Genomic DNA, 21,166 nt, shown 5'->3' on the forward strand with positions numbered 1-21,166 from the left:
CCTCCTGGCGGGGAGCTGCTGTCGGCGGGGCAGCGGGGCGGTGAGCGGGGCCCTCTCTCCCTGGCTGCTGTGGCCGGGGATGGACAGCTGGTCTCTTCGCATTTGCTTCCCTGCCAGGGTGGTTTGAGGGGATGCTTTCCCCTAATAGCAGTTAGGACACATGCATCTCTTAAATGCCAGCTGGCTGAGGAAGAAAAAATCGCGTGCTTTTTATTAAGGTACAGGATTCGTTTCAGTCTTGCCTGCCTCGTTCTCAGTATAGCTCGGCTGTGAAGTCGTGTTGTCACTAGTTACATGCTTTTCAGTACCCTTTAAGAAAGTACACGAGGTTGTTTTCTTAGTCAATACTAGGAAGGAAATGTGAATTTGCCTTTTTCCAAGTGGCTTTGAAAGCTTGGGAAAATAAAAAGGAAATGCAGTGTGTGATGCCGTTTCCATTAATAATCAAGATAATTTGGCAGTTTAAATGTCTTTGGGCAGTGGAGTTTAATGACATGAAACAGCTGATCACTTGTGATGTACGAGGCCTGTGGTTGCTTTTTACGTCCACGAGTTGGAGTGGCAGGGGTTTAGCGAGGAATGAGTGAAGGCTTAACAGGCAGCGGTTTGTCACTGACACTGAGCCCTGACTTGTCACTGAAGTGCTGTCAGTGAGAATGGGCTATCTGCATATTCGTATTCTGGCAAACCTGATCAACCATATGGATGCTTGTTCATTTTGATAAACAAGCTGTCTTCTTGGTTACCAGTAATTGCCCAAGTGTGGTAGCTTGTTCTAGTTGATGTTTTTTTAGCTACTGTTGTAAAGACATTTATTGAGGTTGAGCTTGTACAGTGACCTGAACAAAAAGCTGGGGTATGTTAGCCATCCAGTTTATTTAAAATGGGGAAGAAACACATCCACGTACCTTCAAATTAGATGGGAGCTTAGATTCTTCTTGTGGCATAGCATAAGAAGAAATGCTAATGACCGCTACATTTTTGTGTGTTATAAATCGCACCCGGCATGAAAATTCTCATTTTCTGAAATACTGCTATCGAATCAAATAATTTGTGTGCTGTAATGCACTATGCTTATGATAAAATCAATGCTTTTAAGCTGAAATACCTATCGAATCAAATAATTTGTGTGCTGTAATGCACTATGCTTATGATAAAATCAATGCTTTTAATTGGAGTGCTAATCTATTATTAACATGTTATTCTATGGTGTAATTTTTTGTATAGTGTTTTGCTTTACTTAGCTCATCTTCTTTGCTTTATGTGTAAATAGTCTAAGATTAATTTAAACCTAAGTGCTTTTAAGAGTCCTAAATGTTCTTCCCGTAAAGATCAAGCTGTTAAGTACTGCAGGCTTATTTATACTTCTCTAGGGACTTACTTCATGTTAGCCCTTGCTTTTTAAAAACTCTAAACATAGTAACAGTACACAGCTATTCTACATTTAAAACTTTGGTTTTGAAGTTTCATTAAATTTAAAAATAAAGTTTCTCATGAGTTTCTTTTCCGTGAGGAATATGTTAACATATAGCTTTTCTGGCACTACCCCCTTTCTTTCTTCCAAACCAAGTAATCCTAATGCAGGTTTCTTAAATGAACAATGTTGAGTATAGTAAGCTACATTCACCTTGTTCAGACACTTCTGGATGTCTCTGTTATCCTAGAAGCAAGGAGTATGGACTGTGCTCCTTTCTGAAGAAAGTGTATATTTTATTTCAGGGCTGGCTTGCTCTTGGGTACATGATTAGAACAGACACTGCAAAACATAAAGAGCTCTTGTTGTCAGAACTGACAAAGTTGACATTAACAGTTATTTGCAGAATGTTTTGGTGAAATGATTTTTCTGTGTGCCCATTCACACTCTGAATGGCTGTATGACAAGAAGTGTTTGAGTCAGCATGTTTTCTTATTGTAACCTTGGAATTTTGTTCTTTGGCCCCTTCCTTAGCATTAATGAGTCCGGTTGGAAGAAAAGATAACGATAAGCGAAGTGAAAGTGTCCTGCTGTTATGGAGTTTTATCTAAGAAACTTCAAGCCAGTTTTGAGCTCTAGATCATCCCTCTTTGTCCTAGGGGCGCCTGTCCATAGCAGGTAATGTCCTCTACTAGTAGGATTCTCATTTTTGGCACATAGGCTTTGTGTGCTTCCTGGCACTCAGGTGAGAGAAACAGATTACTGTGCTGTGATGTATCCCTCAAGACTTTGAGTACTTCTCTGCTTTGCTCAGCTGTTCCTTAACGTCAGGGACATCCTTGTGAGATGGCTTGACTCTTGGGTCAAGAAATTCAGCTACTAATCTTTCTGTAAATATTGGAGAGTATCAGAACGCCTTTACAAATTCTCAAAGCTTTGAGTTTTGAGCCAGAAAGAGACAGTTTTTCCCCTCGCTCTACTTGTAGTGGCAGTGAGTACCTGTTAAGAGTTTGATATAGCTTGAGATGGGTAAATCCTTTTCCTTTGACTTCATAATGCCATAGCTTTTGCTGTAATGACATCAAAGCCCACTTAGCATGGGACATCCCTTGATTATTGAGATTTTTCTTCGATAAGTTAACTTTGTCTTTTTTTTTCCCCTCCTCCCCCTTTCAATACCTTCTGATTGCCCCACCTGATTTTGGAGGTATCTCTTTTCCTCTAATAATTAGGGTATTTTGGAGAAGGCTTTTGGGGATCAGCTTCGGGTGCTGCGTTTTCTTAGATACAACTGTCTACTTCAGGTTCTGTCATGGGCTATATCTTAGCTTTGACGATGGAAACATTGATCACTAACCTTTGAAGTGACCTTTATACTCTACTGTCTCTTAGGATTGACCAGAAATAGTAGATACTAGATGGGTGAAACAAACTATGGCATGCCTACTCCAGCCTTTAATTTTTGTTTTGGTTACAGTGAATTCTGAAGAGATTGGCCAAAAAGAGTAGAGGCATTTGCAGTCTTGCTCATGTGCTCTTCCTTTGTTCTGTCCAGGAATCTTTTTGCACTTGGTATTATCTAGCTATTTAGTTGTTGCAGCTAGGTATTGATACAAGATTTTTTAAAAATTTTTTTTAGGGAGATCAATTCTTTTCTAGTGGGCTCGGGGATGATTTTCAGTGATTGTAGATTGCATACAGCCACTAGGTAGCATTTTATGTAGCTGATGGTGCTTCCATGGTGTTGGATGGTTGGAAGGCTTTCAAGCATGGCCCTTTACTGAAGTATGTGAACTGAGTTAGATAATTTTATCATTTGACCGTCTCCTCAATTTATTGCCAGAATGGATGCTGCTTGTCTCTGTACCTGGATAGAGGATGCCTATATAGGTGTCAGTCATCTTTGTGGACTTTATTAGTTACTATTAGGACTGATTCTGAGTTAATGTTTTGAATAAAATTCATTTTGGGGAACACACCGTTTGCTGGAAAGCTAACCTTTCATATTTCTTGGATCAGTCTCTTGCCCTTCGGGACAATTTGTATCCTTTGCAGTGAGGTCCAGGGATAGAGCTATTTTCATATGGTGCTAATCAAAATGGACAGCAATGTATTGAAATGGTGTTGTAGTTCCACCTCTCTAGTGAAGTGTGTTTAGGTTCATATTCACACTTTCTTTGTTGTCCTGCTTAAAAAAAACCCAACATTTTCATCCTAGACACTTGCCAAGTGCTCCATTTGGCTCATCTAATACTGTGTTGTCATGGAGCCATTAAAAAAGACATTTGCTTTCAGTGAAGTTTTTCTGCAATGTAGTTGCTTGTCTGAGGGACTTGGAAACCTGTCTTCAGGCAATTGAACAAGTGCAAGCAGTACCTCATATGTCCACAGAGTTCGACTGTATGCATGGACAATTTGCTTGAACGTTTATGGAGATGTCAGCCGTGTTACAGAATTGCTTCCCACCTGTTTTCTCTTTTTTATCCTATAAGTTGGGATTACAGATTGAGAGAAATAAGAAGAACAAGGCATGTGCTTCTACTTGTGTTGGAATAGGATGCAGTATTTGGGCTTCAGTACTTCACATGGTTATTATCAAAGCAAAAAAAATTGCAGTCTTGGCTGTTTGTGATGCACAATCATCTAAAGTGTGAATGTGCGTACAAACAGTGCATGATAAGGAAGTCCAGTAGCTGTTAAGCAGCATCTTTTTTGTGCTTTCAGTAGTAGCCATTCCTAAGTAAAGGTCAGTCTTTTAAATCACGTATTTGTGTACAATTCGCTATATGAATAAATGTCTTCCTGAATTTCAGAATTAATGCTAATTATTGGTATTTCTCTAGGTACCTTGGGACATCGGGCATGTCTTAGCTGTACATCCCTGAGGCTGGCAAACAAAATGTGAGTAAATATGAACTTTTTTCCTAAACTCAAAACTGTACAAAACCATTAGCTAGTGTACTATCATAGAATGTAGGTTTAAATCTTCTAGACAAAGTGTGAAAATACTAGTTTCAGCTTGTGTTATTGACAGATTAAAGGAAGTCTGAGTATTACCCTCTTCACCTGCTTGGTTGTGTGCAGGAGAAGGAAAGTGACATCTTCCTTTTTTCGCCCGCTTCTTTCCTTTTTGTTTCACTTACAATGTGAAAGCAATAGAATATTAATCTTGTTCTTGAGTGATTCCAGGTGACGCCATGGGATATCGTGGGCTTCTTGCATACTTTCTCTGTGGAGTTCCATAGAGTAAACATTCAGTCAAAGCTGGTTTGAAAAACATAGTTGACAGTTAGGAATGTAGATCATTTGAGTTATATCTTTATTAAACCAATGTAGTTTACTGAATGTTACAGCCTTGGGTGAGGCTCTCCTAGGAGATGGTGTCCTCTTCTGAAAACAAATCCAGCTGCTGTGTGCTCTTATGGAACTTAAGGAGTTGGATGCTGGCAGAATCCATTCTCTGTTCCTGACTTGGCTCACAAGGCATGCTTGTGGATATGAATTTCATAACCCCTTTCCTTGGAATGTTAAAATATGTATTCTCTGGTTTATTTACAGTCTAACTGCTCAGGAAACAGTGACTATTTTTCAATTTCGTAAGTTTCCATTTTAACATAAGGGTGTGTCTCTGGACATATCCCTCTGATATGAAATGAAGTAATTCCATTCTTTTTTAGTCATGTTAGTTCTATATCGCTTACTGTATAATTAGTTATGAGAGTTTTCTTAATACATACAGCATTTTAAAAACCTGTTTGCTTTTTAGTAGATTATTATATGGGGCCTCTCTCTTGGAAAAATGGAAACTTACAATTTTAAGTCTGTTATATGAGCAGCAGAATACTGGGACAGAAGTTCTTGTTATTCTTTTGAGAAATTTTTTTTACCAAAAGCTGCTGTTAATGTAATGTTGCTGCTTAAAATAAAACAAACTAGTACCTGCACCCTGCATGACCCACGTCCAAAAGCAAGGGACTGTAATGGTACAAGTACTGAGGACAGCTTGGGATAGAAGTTCTATGTCTGACATCCTGCTAGTGAAAGTGTGTTCAAAGAGGCACATTTCTTCTGAAAATTTTTTCCCTGCAGATTCAGAACCAGTTCTGCTGGCAGAGCTCCCTTCCTCTCTGCATACAGAAGAATGTAGATGTATGTAGGTGGAACTTAGTCTGTAGGCCTGGAGCTCTGCTTTTGGACTTAGAGTCAGGATGGATTGATTTATGCAAGTGTTTTGATCTGGTTTTGAATATGTACTTTATTTTCTTGAAGGAACCATAATTCTCATTAGTTAGTATCTGTGCAAGTGTGTAGTTTTCTAGCTAATCAAGAAAATGTTTTGTGTAGCTGTGCATGTTTCAGCAGTCGTCTGACCAGTGAATGGTCAGATGCTTAAAACTTTAGTTTAACCTAGAAAATAATCATGTGTCTTTTAAAAAGTAATAATTTAGTAAATTTTTTTTGTATAAAGCTCTATTTGAATAACATTAAATGGATAAAACCATTAAAGTAATTTAAAATTCATTGGATGCATATGATAATTAAGTTTATAAAGTACTTCTGGCTGAAAATTGAGTGAGTGAGGCTAATACTTACAAGTGTTCAATAAACTTTATTTTCCTTAATGTTACTGACAGCTGTAGAGCCACTTGTACCTATTTTCTGTTCATTGACAGAAGACAAATATACATTCTGATTTTGTTTTGGTAGTACAAGGGCTTAGTGAAGAAACCCCCCAGTCATTTCTGTCCTGTAGACAACTTAATGCTGGCATTTCAGTTTGAGGGAAACCTAATGGAACTCATTTATAAAAAATATTTTATTTACTATTTTAAGTTTATCATATCCTTTTATAAAAGTATGTACGATCCTACTATAATGAGTAGTTCTTTGTGTATAATGAGTGTTTGGGATGTTTGAGCAATGCTTTCCTTCTAACTTCAGTTTACATTTAATTAAAGAAAAAGAACAAAATTCTGAATAAGGTAGAAAAATGTTGGTTCTGTGTGCCCGAGCTCAGTACCATGATGGAATTTTGTGCATAAAGTTTCTGCTGAAAAAGGAAAACTAGATGCATGGAGATAGTAAAAGAGGAACTCTAATGAAATCAGATTTCTCTGATACTAATTCTCTTCCTCTAACTCAGCACCTATCCCAATTCTACAACTTGTAGTTTTTTCTCAAGTGTTTTGTTCAAACAGGAGAATTAATGGAAGGGGCTTTATGTTACTTGTGGGTTTACAGATTTATTTTCAAATGTAGCTTTCTATATGGAAAGCACTTCTGGTCGCTACTCTTTATGGAATTGGAGTAAAATAAGCTACCTTTTCAAAGTTGCTTAATGGAAAATTCTCTGCAGGTTATTTCTTGTCATGAAGTACAGCCAAGCGTTCTTTTCAGGTATAGATATCCTGATCTTGAGAGTCACAGGTTTGGGTTTTTTTCTTAAATATGCAGTAGATATTTCTCAAATGATACATTTTATGAGTACATAAATTTATATAATTTTACAAATATATATAAATATTTAAATAGCTTATGATCTATTGCTAATTCTTGAATGCTTTTTTCTTCTGAAGGACTGTACACTTTAAATATTGCACTAGTGTCCCTTCTGTTTACGCATACTCCAAAAAAGGTCGCTACTGTTGTTGGACTAAAGGATCTGAACAAATATACTTCACTCTTGCGAGCTCTTCTGGCTCATGGACGCCACTAGCAACCATGGGTGTTTTAGGTCCCCAGTATTTTCCAGTTAGATGGTGGCATTCTTCACGTCCCCTTCAAGATGACTCCATAGTTGAAAAGTCACTGAAGTCCTTAAAGGACAAAAACAAGAAGTTGGAAGAAGGAGGTCCTGTATATAGTCCAACAGAAGTGGAAGTTGTGAAAAAATCTATTGGACAGAGGATTGTGGATGAACTGAAGCACTATTATCATGGTTTTCGACTACTCTGGATTGACACAAAAATAGCGGCAAGGATGCTCTGGCGAATACTTCATGGAAACACTTTGTCTCGTCGAGAACGGAGACAGGTACTGAGTAAATACCAATTTCGTCTGAGTATCCTTAGCGATTGTTCCATTTTATTTGAACTGAGTTGGTTCTTTCTGTTGTCTTCTGTTCCTAGAATTAAAATTGCTAGGTGTATTTCCCTCCTCCTCCCTATGTGGACACTAAAAATTTTGGATTTGACTCCAAAACATTTTAGTCTTGTTCCCCATTATTGAAGATAAATTTGGTATTTTCTAACTGGAACAGCAGAGGATTCTTCTGCTTTGTCATGTGGACAGCAGTTGTGGTTTGTTTGTAAGTTCCCATCCACGTGCTACATGTGTGTACACGGTCACTTTCTCTGCTTTTACACTCCAGCTGGAAAAACAGAGGGAAAACACTTCTAGTAAAGGTTGGATTTGTGCCAATTCTGTTGTGTTTTTTTTTTTAAACAGAACAAAAGCTGCAGGCTGAAATGCATGATTGATAATCAGATATTAGTACTATCACAGTTACAAATATATTTGTGAGATAATTTTAGTCCAAAGAAGATAATTTGAGGAAAGTTTTTGTTTTTCTTTATGACATGTAGCTTACATTTATGAAACTGTAAAAATGCAACTGATAATTTTAAAGAAAAGGGAAGAGGGGATGGAGATGAAATCCGGAGTGCAAAATGAGAGTGCTTTCAAAGTAGGATAATATACATGCATTTCAATAGTAATTTCAGTTTGTGGATGAAGTAAATATGCATATACAGCTAGAATTAAACAATATATAAATATTTAAAAACATTTGACATGAGCTCATATATGGAAAGACTGCAAAATAATAAGCTGTTTTAAAACAGGTATAATTTAAAAAAAGTTTTTTGAAAGAATGCATTGGTATTCAACTTCACCAGTTCATTAGCAATATATCTAACATGCTGATTTAATAGTTCTCATTTTACAGTTTTTAAAGCCAAGATGTTTAAGCAATTTATACAGATAAAATGTTCAAGTCTCTCTTCCTGCCTTTTTAAAAAAAAAAGGGGGGGGGGGCATTTCAGCTGTTGCTGGAAAAAAATGTGCTGGAAGAAATGTTGGAGAGTGAAAAGTGTATATACTCTGGCAGCAGGAGTGAATAGTGCTGCTTGCAATCACCGTCTGGTTCTCTGCAGTTTGTACACTGTACACGCAGTATGTTAGGTTCACATCTCTGCCTTCAAAAGTTTTGTTAAATGATCAAAAATATGAGTATTTGCTCATTGTTTTAATCATTTCCTGATAAAATTTGGTACATAGCTGAACATTTTCATGTGTAATTGAAAAACGTCCCATCTTATTGCAGTATGCAAAAGTTTTTTTCCTATATTCGCAAGGTTAGACAAATAACAAAAATTGTTAAATGCACATACAGCAGTTCATCTGTGATTACATTTAGTCTCTTTCTACAGCAGCACTGGTTGATGGTATGCGGTCTCAGCATCTTCATGCTACTGATTTTTGCCCTCTTCCTTATGCTAGTACAAGGGTATGTTTGGCAGCTGATCCAGCTGAAACATTGCTCAGCAATAAATATAAAGTCTGTGCTGACATAAGAGAGGAGATTATGTAGTGCCAAAAAAGAGTAACTGAGGATAGGGGGGGAATGAGGACAGCAGGACTTCTTGAAGTAGCAGTGCTGGCTTGTGCTGGCTTATTGAGAGCTTTGGAAAACTTGGAAAACCAAGTGAGACAAATTAATTCATGGTTTAAACAGAATCAGAAATCCTCCAGAGGGCAAGACTGGAACCATTGGTTTTCCTGCCTGTTTCTTGTTCACTGAGCCATACTTCTGAGAAATTATGCAAACAACAGTAAAATATGGATATCATGGAAATATTTCTGCTGAAAGATCAGGACTGTATTCTAGAAGGCATGAACCTTTAGAAGTAATACATTATCTTTGGACACACATGCATTATTCCATCAATAGGTGGATTTATTCATTTGATTGCCCTTTAGTTTCGTCATCTAGTGATGACAGAGCCGTCTTTCTCATATTTATGTAGTGGTCTGGCATTTGGCCTTCCTGAATTATTTTTTTTGTGCAGATGTGCGATTTCAGTATCAATTCCCTTATTTAAAATAGAAATTTATTATGCAGATATAAATTAGTGTTTACATTGATGTAGCCTGTCTCTTATCTAATAATGTGTGTGTATGTCTGTATGCGTGCATTCCAGTGTAGAAGATGTAGAGAAAATAGTTTTAAGAACTACAGTAATGTTGTTTTCTCAATCTAGGTTTTTGTGTTTTCTTTATATGGAGGTAGAGGACGTCCTGTCTCTTGAATGGAGTCAAGTTAGGCTTAGAACCTAGTCAGTGGAAAGCAAACCAGCCTACAGCTGAACAAAACCCTTTACATGCACTTTTTTTAAACCTTATTTTAAGTTTGTTTCAACACAGTTCATTTTTATCAGTTCAGCCTTAAATTGTGGTATATTGACTGACTTAAAGAAGTCTTAAAACTTTGATGCCAGATTAGCTACAACTTTGCCTCCTGAACTTTAAAAAAAAAAAAAAATTGAAGTACATACTGCTTTAAATGTATTAAACTGCATATGAACTGACAGTCCTAGAGAAATCTTATCTTCACGCAGACTGACAAATGAGTTATTTCTGCCTGCCCTTTCCTTCCTCTTTGGAGGCAATAATGGAAAGATATCCAAGTAATCTAACCACATTAACAAGCAATTGCAGCGTGGCTAATGCAAGGGAGCTGTTGCTTCTGTAAACCAAAAGTCGGCTCCAAAATTCTGCTTGTACAATTGCTGGTAGGGTTTGGTTTCAACAGGTTCACATATCTACACTTAGGAGAGAAGGCAGGAAGAAGTAAAACATGCAAAATACAATACTGGCTGGGGGAAAAAAAACATGCAAAATACAATACTGGCTGTTAAAAACTAATTGCTCTAGTGCTGCTTCCTACAGCAGGATGGTTCAGGACATGGAAGTGAGATGGCAAACACTATGGAGTTTGTGGCAAGTTTATCAGCTTTACAAACTCTTCGGCCCTGCAGAGGAGGGAAAAGTGGAATACATGAACTGTAGCAGCAGATACAGAGTAGTCACAAGTTTTTCATGCTGTGCTGCCAAATAATGTGTGTGTAATCACGCACCATTGTATTGGGTTCCTGTGCAAAGTTGTTTTCCTTGACTTAGCAGAGGGTGCAGTTTCATGATTTATGTAAGCTGATCCAGGACAGCGCTGCTGCGAAAAAGGCCAGGCCTGCTCTGTGCTCAAATCAGGTTTTCTAACACCTCCCCCCGCTTTTGGTTTGTACTGATCCTTTTTCAGTTGTCAGTGTATCTATTCATGGGTTACTTTTAGCTGGATCAATGGTGTACCTTCACATTGTGACTGCTAGTGTGCGTTCATGACTCTTTATACGTTATTTCAGGTTAGCATTAGGTTAGCTTAATCCAGTTGTAAAACTGCTTCCTTAGATTCGGATTTTGCCTTGTACAAATACTTGCATGCACTGTCTAAAAATAGATACTGGGCAGAAATAAACTCTGTATTGCACTGTATAGATATTTTGAGGGATTTTAGGGAAAATGTACTTGTTTTTCTGACTTAAAATTTTCTTCCAAACTTTCTTAAATATTTTTGAACTCTCTGGTAGTCATTTATCTTCTATTGTTGTAATGAATGAAAACATCTTTGAGCCTGTAAACAATGGACCAAAGCATCCCTTCTGGGAATCAGAATTTTTTATATACAAAGAAAAATGTCGAACTTTGGATCTGTGGAGTTTGTGCATTCCTCAAACTGTATTTAAGATTTTGGCTGGTTTTATGCTAAGAAAATTATGGTTAAATGTTTTACTGGTTCTGTAAAACTGCAAAGCAGTCCTAGTGACATGCAATCTATACTGGTTGTTGCTGCTGTTCCCCTGGATTGGCGTGAGCTGTGGAGAGGGGATGGAGGGGAAGCATGCATTTACTTGTGTAATAGCATTGAAGTTGCCAGTTTTTGCCAATCATAGCTGTGTTTATCAAATCATGATGCTGAATGACAGTGCTGTGGCAGTAGTGTACTGTAGTGTATGTCTGACCTTCAGTCTCTGATTTAGGAACTGACATTATTCCCAATAACCGGTTATTTGCTTTGTAAAATAAGGTAGAGTCATGCAAGATCTACACTCCCCAATATAAACCAAGTTATTAAGCTTCCAACGAGTACTGAAAGATTTGATTGTAGACTGTACAGCCTAATATATACATCTGTGGGTGTACAGAAATCAGAAGGACAATATTTATTTTATGCAGTTCAAGATTCAGTAACTAATGCATCAGCCTGCTTCAGAGGATTACTGCTCTAGAAAAGCAGTGATTTAAAAAAAAAAAAAAATCTACCAAGCTGGGCTCATTACCCTGGATTTAAATGTACATTACAATTGTTAAAAGGCAGAGGGGGAGGGATCTTTCATTTTATTCTTGATTACTTAGTCCATAGTAGCTCATGCATGTAAGAAGTGGTGGAGCACAAAAAAAGATGAATAAAAGAAGTTAAGCAGCTTTAACGACAACAAATGACCACCTCCTGTTTTCAGGTGCTTTTAAGAGGTTTAAATGAGATACTTGTTCAATAATCCTATTGAGACACAGTGAGGCTTTTGAAATACTTTCTATAGTGTTGAAAACTGGTGAAACTAGCGCACTGTAGTATATAGCAACTTGAAGAAAAAGGTACTAAAAACTGACTTTGTCACATCCTTTTTCTGTGTTATTTTAAATTTCCTTTGTAGCAAGTATATATATGTGTAATTAAGTGATAATGTGGATGATCATGTCAAGTATTTTTTAAATATATAAAATTTTGCTTATCAATATATTTCTTTTTTCTTCCCCCCCCCCCCTCCACCTTTTTCTCTAATTTTCTATGTGCCGATCTCTTCCGCTTGGTCCCTTTCCTAGTTTTTCTTGTTGTCCCATTTATGGAATTTTTGCTTCCAGTAGCTCTTAAGTTGTTCCCTAATATGCTTCCCTCTACATTTGAGACAAAGTCTAAAAAGGTAAGCAGGTCTGAATTTATGATCCAGTAATATGTTTTGAAAAAATTAGAACTTTCTTTGATAAAGAAAGAAATCAGAAAAATTCTAAAAATTACTATTTTTCTTTCATATTTGGGGAATGCTTTTTCTTTATGTTGTTTTGATGATCTTGCTGTTAACATCTGATAATGAAACAGTGCTGCCCTGACATGCCTTTTTATATCTGCAGGTGCTTAGCTGTCAGGGCTGTAAGCTTCTCTTGTCTTTTTCACTATCCTTATCTCCATTTTCTATGACCCTTACAAAGCAGAAATGAAAGCTCAAACTCTCTTTTTCTAGTTTGTATTAAAATAAACAGACTTTGTTTTAACATTTGTAGTCCTTATTCTTGATGCAAGGTTTTTTGTAGGTATACTAATTATTTTAAAAACTTCTGATACATTGTTTTGTTTAAACTTTATTTCTTTTAGTTAAGTTTTCTGGGAATTGTATAGAGTTTTGTAAACACAAGTCAAAAAGCCCCCAAAATTTTCTCTTTCAGAGCACAAAATACTTAAATAAGGTTTGTACATAGTGCGCTTCCAGTCAGTCACAGATATAATCAATCATGATTGTATACTTGGATCTAAGTAACCATTAATTTCTAGTTCTGTGATAAATTCCTTGGATGAGATGTAGTGTAGGATTTCTGTGCTGGATACAAGAGTTGGGAATTACCCGAACCGAAGTTGGTTAGTTTCTATTTTTTTGTTACTAATTCAGAGGGTGCATGTTAGTTTTAGCAGTTGAGGCCACTCATGCTGCACTTCACTCTGTTGGTATTGCATCTCATGCTTCGTGGAGCTTTGAGCTGATCAACCTATTTCTCAGTGTGATTTGGGGATCTTTGGTAAGAGTGAATGTCCTCTTGTGATGTGTGTGTTACAGCAGTTCAGAAGTACTCCACATAACTTGTCTGAGGGCAGAAGTGGTATTTAGTGCGCACATTTCTGGAAAGAACTTTTAAAACCAAATTTTTTTTTTAACAGGAGGAAAGATTGAAGAAAGAATTGAGAGTAAAGCTTGAATTGGCTAAATTCCTTCAAGACACGATTGAGGAGATTGCCTTAAAAAATAAAGCAGCCAAAGGAAATGTTACAAAAGATTTCTCAACATTCTTTCAAAAGGTAAAAATTTTAAAAAAATTATTTTCTCTTCCTACCAAAAAAATGACTAGGTGTTTTGTTTGGTCTATGGTAATCATCAGATACCTTTATTCTGTTGGATTTGAAGGAGCAGGATGTAATAGGTTTTTTAGGATAGATCTCTTTTTTGCAAGTAATACTTCAGCGTGCTGAAGTTTTACTGGTCTTAGCTTTGGTATTCTAGCTGGTACTTCACTCTGTTTGATTCTAGAAGCAGTATATTTCTACTCATTCGCTTCTCGTTCTCTTTTTACTCGTGTAGTTTTTGACCTCTTTTTTTGAACATTGGGTGTAAAAAAAAAAGTGGGATAAAGAAGTTCTTTCCTAATTAACTGATTAAAACTTAGTGGGGGAAAAGTAAAATTTTTTTTGTCAAATTTAATTCTGTTTATAAAAACATTTTTTAAATGCACGGCTGCTATACTGCTGAAATCCTTTCGGGTACTGACTAGAATGCGGTGTAATCTGGGGTTTTGCTAGAATGTGAGTGCTGTGTTTGGTACAAAATTGTTCTATTCACAAGCAGTTGCTGACACAGAGACTAAATGTCGGATATCTGCCTCCTACGTTGATGGCCTTTAGGTTTGACAGTGTTTCCTTTCACCAAGTTGTAGGTAAGGGTAAGGTATTCCCTGGAGAGATGAAAAATACCTTCTTAAATCTTCTCAGAATAGGATTTATCTTGGTCAGCTCACACTTCTGATTTCTCTTAATTGTGGGGCTGTTGAGTAAGAGATGGAGCCAGCAACCATCACCAGGTGCTTTGTTGAAAGAAAGAGTGTAGTCCCCTCCTTTGGGGAGAGTATGTATTTGCACAGAAAAAGGCACATAAGCCTGGGGATTTCAGACCTGAACTTTACAAGTCTTGTCAGGTAGCTGGAGCTTTTCCTGCTTGTCAGTGCTGAGAATGAAGTTTTAAAGGGTGGGGTAATAAGATCATGTTGATAGTGCCGTGTAGGTTACCTCAGATAATGATATTGGCATATTTTGTCAGTTGGTATCTGCTTGCGAAGTCCATGTACTTTGAAGCTTCTATGCAATCATCTGTTTCTGTTCTTTTTCATCTGCAGAAAATTTTAAATGGTTAGTTATAGCAGTTAGTAGCTGAAGCACTGATGCTGCAGACTCTGGGAGCATGCCACTGCCATGCTTCATGTTTGGAACATTTAATTTTCTTCTCTAAGAACTGCTGCTGAGTATTTACATTTGGCGGTTAATTTCTGTGGAAATAAATGACATATCACTCCACATTTGCTGGAGGAAGTCCCAAGTTCCTCTGATGACTAAAAAGACATTTCAAGCCGCGCATTTCTTATGCGTGGGTGTGCTTTTTACAGCTATGTATTTCTCATTTGTGCCATGGAGGCAAATTTTATTGATCTCATTTCACTCTACTAAATAATAAATGTCAGAGCAAGAAGAAGCTTAAATGTTTCCCACCTTTTTGCTATTCTTTTATAGCTGCTTCTGCAGTGAAGTATTTGATGCTGCAAGAACCATTGATTACAGGCTTAACGTGTTTGCTGTAGAATTCCAGAATTTATCTGTGTTGCTTTGTAGCTAATGATGTACTAGAAAGTTTCAGTTTGTACTCTCAAGAAACATATGCTTGCCTCTGCCAAAATTCAGCTTTAAGCAAGGAAGAAAATACTTTCTGTATTTTTAAAGTTCCATTTTTGGCTCCTGTAGTGAAGGAGCTGGTGAAGTGGAACAATGCCTTTGACCTTTCTTTCTCTGAGTTGGTTTCCCTGCTACACAAGTATCCTGGAGGTTAATGGACTCAAGACCATCTTGTCTTCCAAATTTTTATCTTTTCCTGTACTCAGTAGCTGTTCATTAAATGATTTGAGTTGGCAAGTAAAACAGGTAGGCATAATAAATCAGGCTGTATAGGTAATGTTAGGTTTTCAGACTGTACTTGGTGTCACTTAGCTTATGTTTTCTTTACAGGGCTTAAAAAAAGGTAGAGGTGTTGGGAAAAGTGTTTTTTGGATATCTATGTACTTACTGTTTAGACTGAAGGTGTTAAATGGCTGGGAGTACTTAATTGTTAAGTTCTGTAGATTTTTGATTCAGTAATATCACTAATAAGCACTTGATGGTGCACTTAAAATAGAAAAATCAACATTTATACAGGTGATAATGTTTAACTAAGACCTGATGAGACTAGGGAATGATTTTTTTTTCTACTTCTTTGAACTGTTATTTCTGCTTCCAGTATTTGGATTTAATTACTGTGAAGTACCATTTGGCAACACATAACTTAAAAGCTTAACTTTGCATTTGTATAAGCAGTTATGTAGAATCTTCCATCAAGAAGGATGCAGAGTCCTTTCCCAAATAGTGTTTTATACTTTGGAATAACTTCAAGTACAAGTGCGTTTGCATTGGGGTGCCGCAGAACAGCTAGAAACTGGAAGCAAGACAGTATTGTAACAAATGTGGTTGTGGAGAGAATGTAGGTAGGTAAGTGTCCAAATCTGTGTTTCATAGGGACACCAACGTTGCAAAATTTTTGCCATTGGACATACTTCTCACTTTATCTTCACAGGGTGATGCTTTTAATGTGCTTTTATGTTTATGAAGTATGGTACCAGAAAGAATACTTGCCAGTGTGACTTCTGTAGCAACTGTTTATTTGCTCAGATTTTTTTTTTTTTTGAGGTATCTCATGGCAGTGCCAACTCAGATAGACCTGCTCATTAGTATACAGATGCATCTAATTTTTGTTTTTGTTAGTTTTTATATTATGCAATGTTGTTGGAAACTATCAACACCATCAATTCTTTTGCCTTTTATAGTAAATAAATTTGTTTTTTTAAAATTTCTTTCATGTCTTCCTTGTGTCCTATTTCCTATCCCAAAATTGATGCAAAGTACTTGACAAATGAGGAGAATATTTTTATTGTTCAAAATAATGCCCAACCATAACATTTGCTTTGAAAAGCTTTGTGTGTGTTTGTTTTTTCTTACAGATCAGGGAAACTGGCGAAAGACCCAGCAATGAGGAGATCTTAAGGTTCTCTAAACTGTTTGAAGATGAGTTGACTCTGGACAATCTAACCAGGCCTCAGTTGGTGGCACTTTGTAAATTGTTGGAACTTCAGTCAATTGGGACAAATAACTTTCTCCGCTTCCAGCTGACTATGAGGTTGAGAAGCATAAAAGCAGATGACAAAGTGAGTCATTCTAAATAGGCACTGGTTAATAATTTTGACGTGTAAGAGTAATGAGTGTGTGTAGATATATGTATGTCTTTCTAGGCATTTTTCTTTTTTGTCTTAATTGTCTTATTTTTGAGCTAACTTAGAACGAAAAGGTTTGAAGAGTTTAAAATCGGAAGCATCCTTATTTGTAAAGAAAAAGCTGACCTTTTTTTAATTTACCATTAATTGCAATGGAAGTAATTATGTTACAAAGAAAAGCATTTCTATGAAACTATAATTTGTAAGGAAGCTGATAGAAATATTAACTTAGAAAGAGATTGACATTACCATTATGGAGCTGTTAAGACTACAGTATAAATGTTCACTGTTTAGAAAGTGGAGGCTATTTTGTGTTATCACAGCAGCCTCTAGTGGCCGGTGTAAAAAATATGGACTTCTGGGTGTGCATTGATGGTGGTTCTTCAGTTTTGAGCTGTTGCATGTTAAAGTTTATTTTACGCTTTGTGCAGCTGATTGCTGAAGAAGGAGTTGATAGCCTGACTGTTAAAGAACTGCAGGCAGCTTGTCGTGCCCGAGGTATGAGAGCTCTTGGTGTGACAGAGGAGCGTCTCAAGGAACAGCTTAAACAGGTATGTTTTTGCAAGACCGAATACACAGACCTGTAGTTGCAGCTCTGATTTTTGTTATGATTCTGAGGAGTCATTTTGCTTCTGTTCTCATTAAAGGCTTGGATAAAACAGTCTTTCTCTTTAATAAGCTTTTGTCATGTGTACTGTGTAAGTATGTAGTAGCAGTGGGTTTCTGGCTTTTGGCTGTGCTATGATGTTTTGATGATGCAAATAGATACTTAGACTTAAACATATCCAAAATATGTTAGCAATTTTGGCAGTTTGTCTTGTTAATTATTTGTATTACTCTGTAAAGAACTTTTCTCCAAGTAGATTGGTTTGTTGTCTTTTGGTGTTGCCTGGTTTAGAGGAAGATGCATGTGAAACAAAACACTTCTTCAAATATTCATTCAATACTTCTTGAAATACTTCTTCAAACAGAATATTTCTTCATATATTTCAATGCAATTGCTGTAATTCTTAGCTGCTTATAGCCTATAGTTCCTGTGCTAGGATATTGACTGATAAGTAGTGGTAAAAAAAATAGTATCTACTTTTTTGTGTATGCTTGACTTGATCTGTAAAAAAGAAAAAAAATCCAAAAGTTGAAATTTTTTTTTGTGTATTGCATTTATAGTGGTTAGATCTACATCTGAACCAGGAAATCCCTACTTCGTTGCTTATTTTATCCAGAGCTATGTATCTTCCAGATACCCTTTCTCCAGCTGATCAGCTCAAAACAACACTTCAGACACTACCAGAGAGTGTTGTAAGTATTGATGTACATAGTCTGTAACCAGCTTTCAGTATCATCACTGAAAATCTGTTCAGAGAAGTGGATGTTCTTGGTTCCTTTCTTTTCCCTGAAAAGCTAAACCATGGATAGGTTTATTTGAGTGACCGTCAAACACAGAAGTTGGCTTATACATGGAGGGGTCTGAGAATAAAGCAAATAAAAGGCAATATTTCATTGCATGACAGTAGACAGTAATAGCATAAGAAGATTTAGAATAATCTTTTTACTTATATAAAAAACAATCTACGCTGCGGGCAATATAAAGACATTAATACATGAAAATGTTGATGTTGTGTAGAGAGAGAAATGATCTGGGTAGATTATTGGTAGTCTTGAGAGAAAGAGAGGGAAGAATATGTACGATTTCATGGTGGAAGGTTCTCGTTTTCAAAGAAAGAGAATAATCTTTTTCAACGAAATGCAAAAATAGGGTAACTTTTGGGAGTTCTAACTATATTCATTAGCATACCTGTACTACCTATTTCAATAAGGTTATATAAACTTCTTACATTATGTAGACATACATATATATACACACACATATGTGTAGACTTTAATAGACTTCTTACATTATTTTTAGGCCAGAGGGGCTCAAGTCAAAGTGGCAGAAGTTGAAGGTGAGAAAGTTAGGGTAACTTTTGGGAGTTCTAACTATATTCATTAGCATACCTGTACTACCTATTTCAATAAGGTTATATAAACTTCTTACATTATGTAGACATACATATATATACACACACATATGTGTAGACTTTAATAGACTTCTTACATTATTTTTAGGCCAGAGGGGCTCAAGTCAAAGTGGCAGAAGTTGAAGGTGAGAAAGTAGATAACAAAGCGCGTCTGGAAGCAACACTTCAGGAAGAGGAAGCCATCAGAAAAGAAAATGAAGAAAAAGAGATGGAAAGATTGTCTGAAGCTGCAGAGAAAGCCAAAGAAACCCTTCAGGTTGCAGCTGTGGTAAGTTCTGCTCTCAATTACTGAGAAATAAATGTCAGTGATGTAAAAACTAGCACGTTATGAGTTATTGCCTCTGCTCTGGGTCTTGCCTGCAAGAAACTGGACTTTAAATGCACATATGGAAGATGTGGGAGAATATTAAACCAGACTGCAACACAGAAGGATTCACTGTGAAACATTAAAGATTGTCTCAGTCTTAGGTATCTTTGATTGCTCTTTCCTCTTAATTAGAGTAATAAGAGAAGCCTGTTATTCCTCTAGCAAAGGTGGTGGTTTTGTTTGTTTTTTGATTTCCCCCCACCCTGTACTTTAAATGTTCTTATCTTTGGCTCTTTCTATTTGTCATTAACCTGATAATGTCATTGTATAATACTTGACCATAAAAGCTGCTGGCCTGCTTTACTGGTGAATTAAGCCTCAGGAGCTCACAGGCATAGTTCATTAAGTGCAAGTGGGTATTTTAATGTGAAACCACTCAATATGTTGCAGTTTTTTAATGTCTTCTAAAAATGTCTGCGTGTGCTTTGGCAACTATTTCTATTTTGAGAAGTCATTCTTTACTGATGCTAATGCAGATAATGTTATCTTTGTTTTAATTAAAACTTCATGGGTCTTTCAAATTTAGCAAGAGGTGGAATCAGCAGTAGATCTTGAAGCAGCTGCTCTACAAGTTAAAAAAAGTCAGATGGCTATGGATACCGAACAAGAACTGGCAAGGGCAGATATGGCGATGCACTCGGAGACACTGAAAGATACAGCACCAGTATTGGAAGGCATTAAGGTAATCTGGGTAACTGTACTTTTTTATACTTTTTAATGTAAAGATTCAAAACATACATGTAAGAGCCATGGTAAGTTGCCTGGCTGTCCTTCAGTTTTAACCCTCTCACTGCATTCTGTCCGTTAAAAACAGCTAATTAGTAGATTGCAAATTCTCAACCACCAATGCAGAAATTGAAGACGGCACAAAACATCTCTGAGTATCTCCTTTATCTATCTGTGTTATTGAAACTAATATACCTATTGGGGGGGGCATTTGCACTGGCTGTAGACGTAATGCATCTGTGCATGTTTAATCTGTGTATAGTTAACACATGAGGAGGGAGAGGGGAAGAGTAGGTAAAGATGGGTGTTGCCTTCTTTTGAAGGGTGTAGCTAAGACTAAAGGATTAAGTAAGGAACTAGGTTTGGACTAGACTCTACTAGATTTGTATCGACTTCCTCTTCTAAACTGATATGGGCAGTGTATGTACGCTATAAAAACTTTTTAGTGTACTCCACTATTTCTTTTGTATGATGTTGAACATAATTTATTACCACCGTTAAAGTAACAGGTTAATTTTTAGGATTAGCATGCTTTGTTGTGATCAGAGCATGCTTTGTTACAGTCAGAGCGTGCTGGTTTTAATCATCTGCTACCTGGCTGGCCTGTAGCTCCCCAGATTCTTCTCCTTGCCCTTATTGAAGATAGTGACATCTGCTTTCTTCCAGTCCTCAGGAATCTTCCCTGATGACCAGGTCCTTTCCAAGATAATGGAGAGTGGCCTGTCAATGACATAAAAAAAACTCCCTCACCACTTGTGGTTGTATCCCATTAAGTCTCATGGACTTGTGTGTGTTCCGTTTGTTTAAATATTCTCTAACCTGATCCTCTTCCACTGATGGTAGATCTTCCTTGCTCCAGACTTCCCCATTGGTCTCAAAGACCTGGGATTACTGAAGGCCAGTCTTATCAGTAAAGACTGAGGAAGGCATTGACTACCTCTGCCTTTTCCATGTCCTTTTGCACCAGGTTCCTTGTCCCATTCAGCAGCAGGCCCACATTTTCTCTTGCCTTCCTTTTGCTCCCAATGTACTTGTGGCCCTGTATGTTAGGGAGTGTTTTGACTGTCTAGAGCTTGATGACGGTGACGATAGGGTTGAGTGTTTATAGGTAAGAATCAGGGGGAAGGCCAACAAGGCAGATGTCATGGTGGGAGTCTGTTACAGACCACCCAAGATGAAGAGGCAGACGAAATAAAT

At 37.0% G+C, this 21,166-nt stretch overlaps 1 protein-coding gene across 1 annotated transcript in view; it reads left to right on the plus strand.

The window, feature by feature from the left end:
* The first annotated feature begins 4,259 nt into the window (after positions 1-4,259).
* Positions 4,260-21,166, plus strand: part of LETM1 (leucine zipper and EF-hand containing transmembrane protein 1) — a 29,685-nt gene continuing 12,778 nt past the window's right edge. Inside the window, exons 1-10 of the mRNA XM_009285410.1 lie at positions 4,260-4,315; positions 6,991-7,447; positions 11,017-11,026; positions 12,317-12,450; positions 13,458-13,595; positions 16,589-16,792; positions 17,290-17,409; positions 18,026-18,157; positions 18,965-19,144; positions 19,770-19,925. Of these exons, the coding sequence (XP_009283685.1) occupies positions 4,314-4,315; positions 6,991-7,447; positions 11,017-11,026; positions 12,317-12,450; positions 13,458-13,595; positions 16,589-16,792; positions 17,290-17,409; positions 18,026-18,157; positions 18,965-19,144; positions 19,770-19,925 (1,533 nt within the window). The 5' untranslated portion in view covers positions 4,260-4,313. The remainder of the gene's footprint in view (positions 4,316-6,990; positions 7,448-11,016; positions 11,027-12,316; positions 12,451-13,457; positions 13,596-16,588; positions 16,793-17,289; positions 17,410-18,025; positions 18,158-18,964; positions 19,145-19,769; positions 19,926-21,166) is intronic.

The sequence above is a fragment of the Aptenodytes forsteri genome, unplaced genomic scaffold (assembly GCF_000699145.1).
Source record: "Aptenodytes forsteri isolate BGI_AS27 unplaced genomic scaffold, ASM69914v1 Scaffold88, whole genome shotgun sequence".
Classification (NCBI taxonomy): Eukaryota; Metazoa; Chordata; class Aves; order Sphenisciformes; family Spheniscidae; genus Aptenodytes; species Aptenodytes forsteri.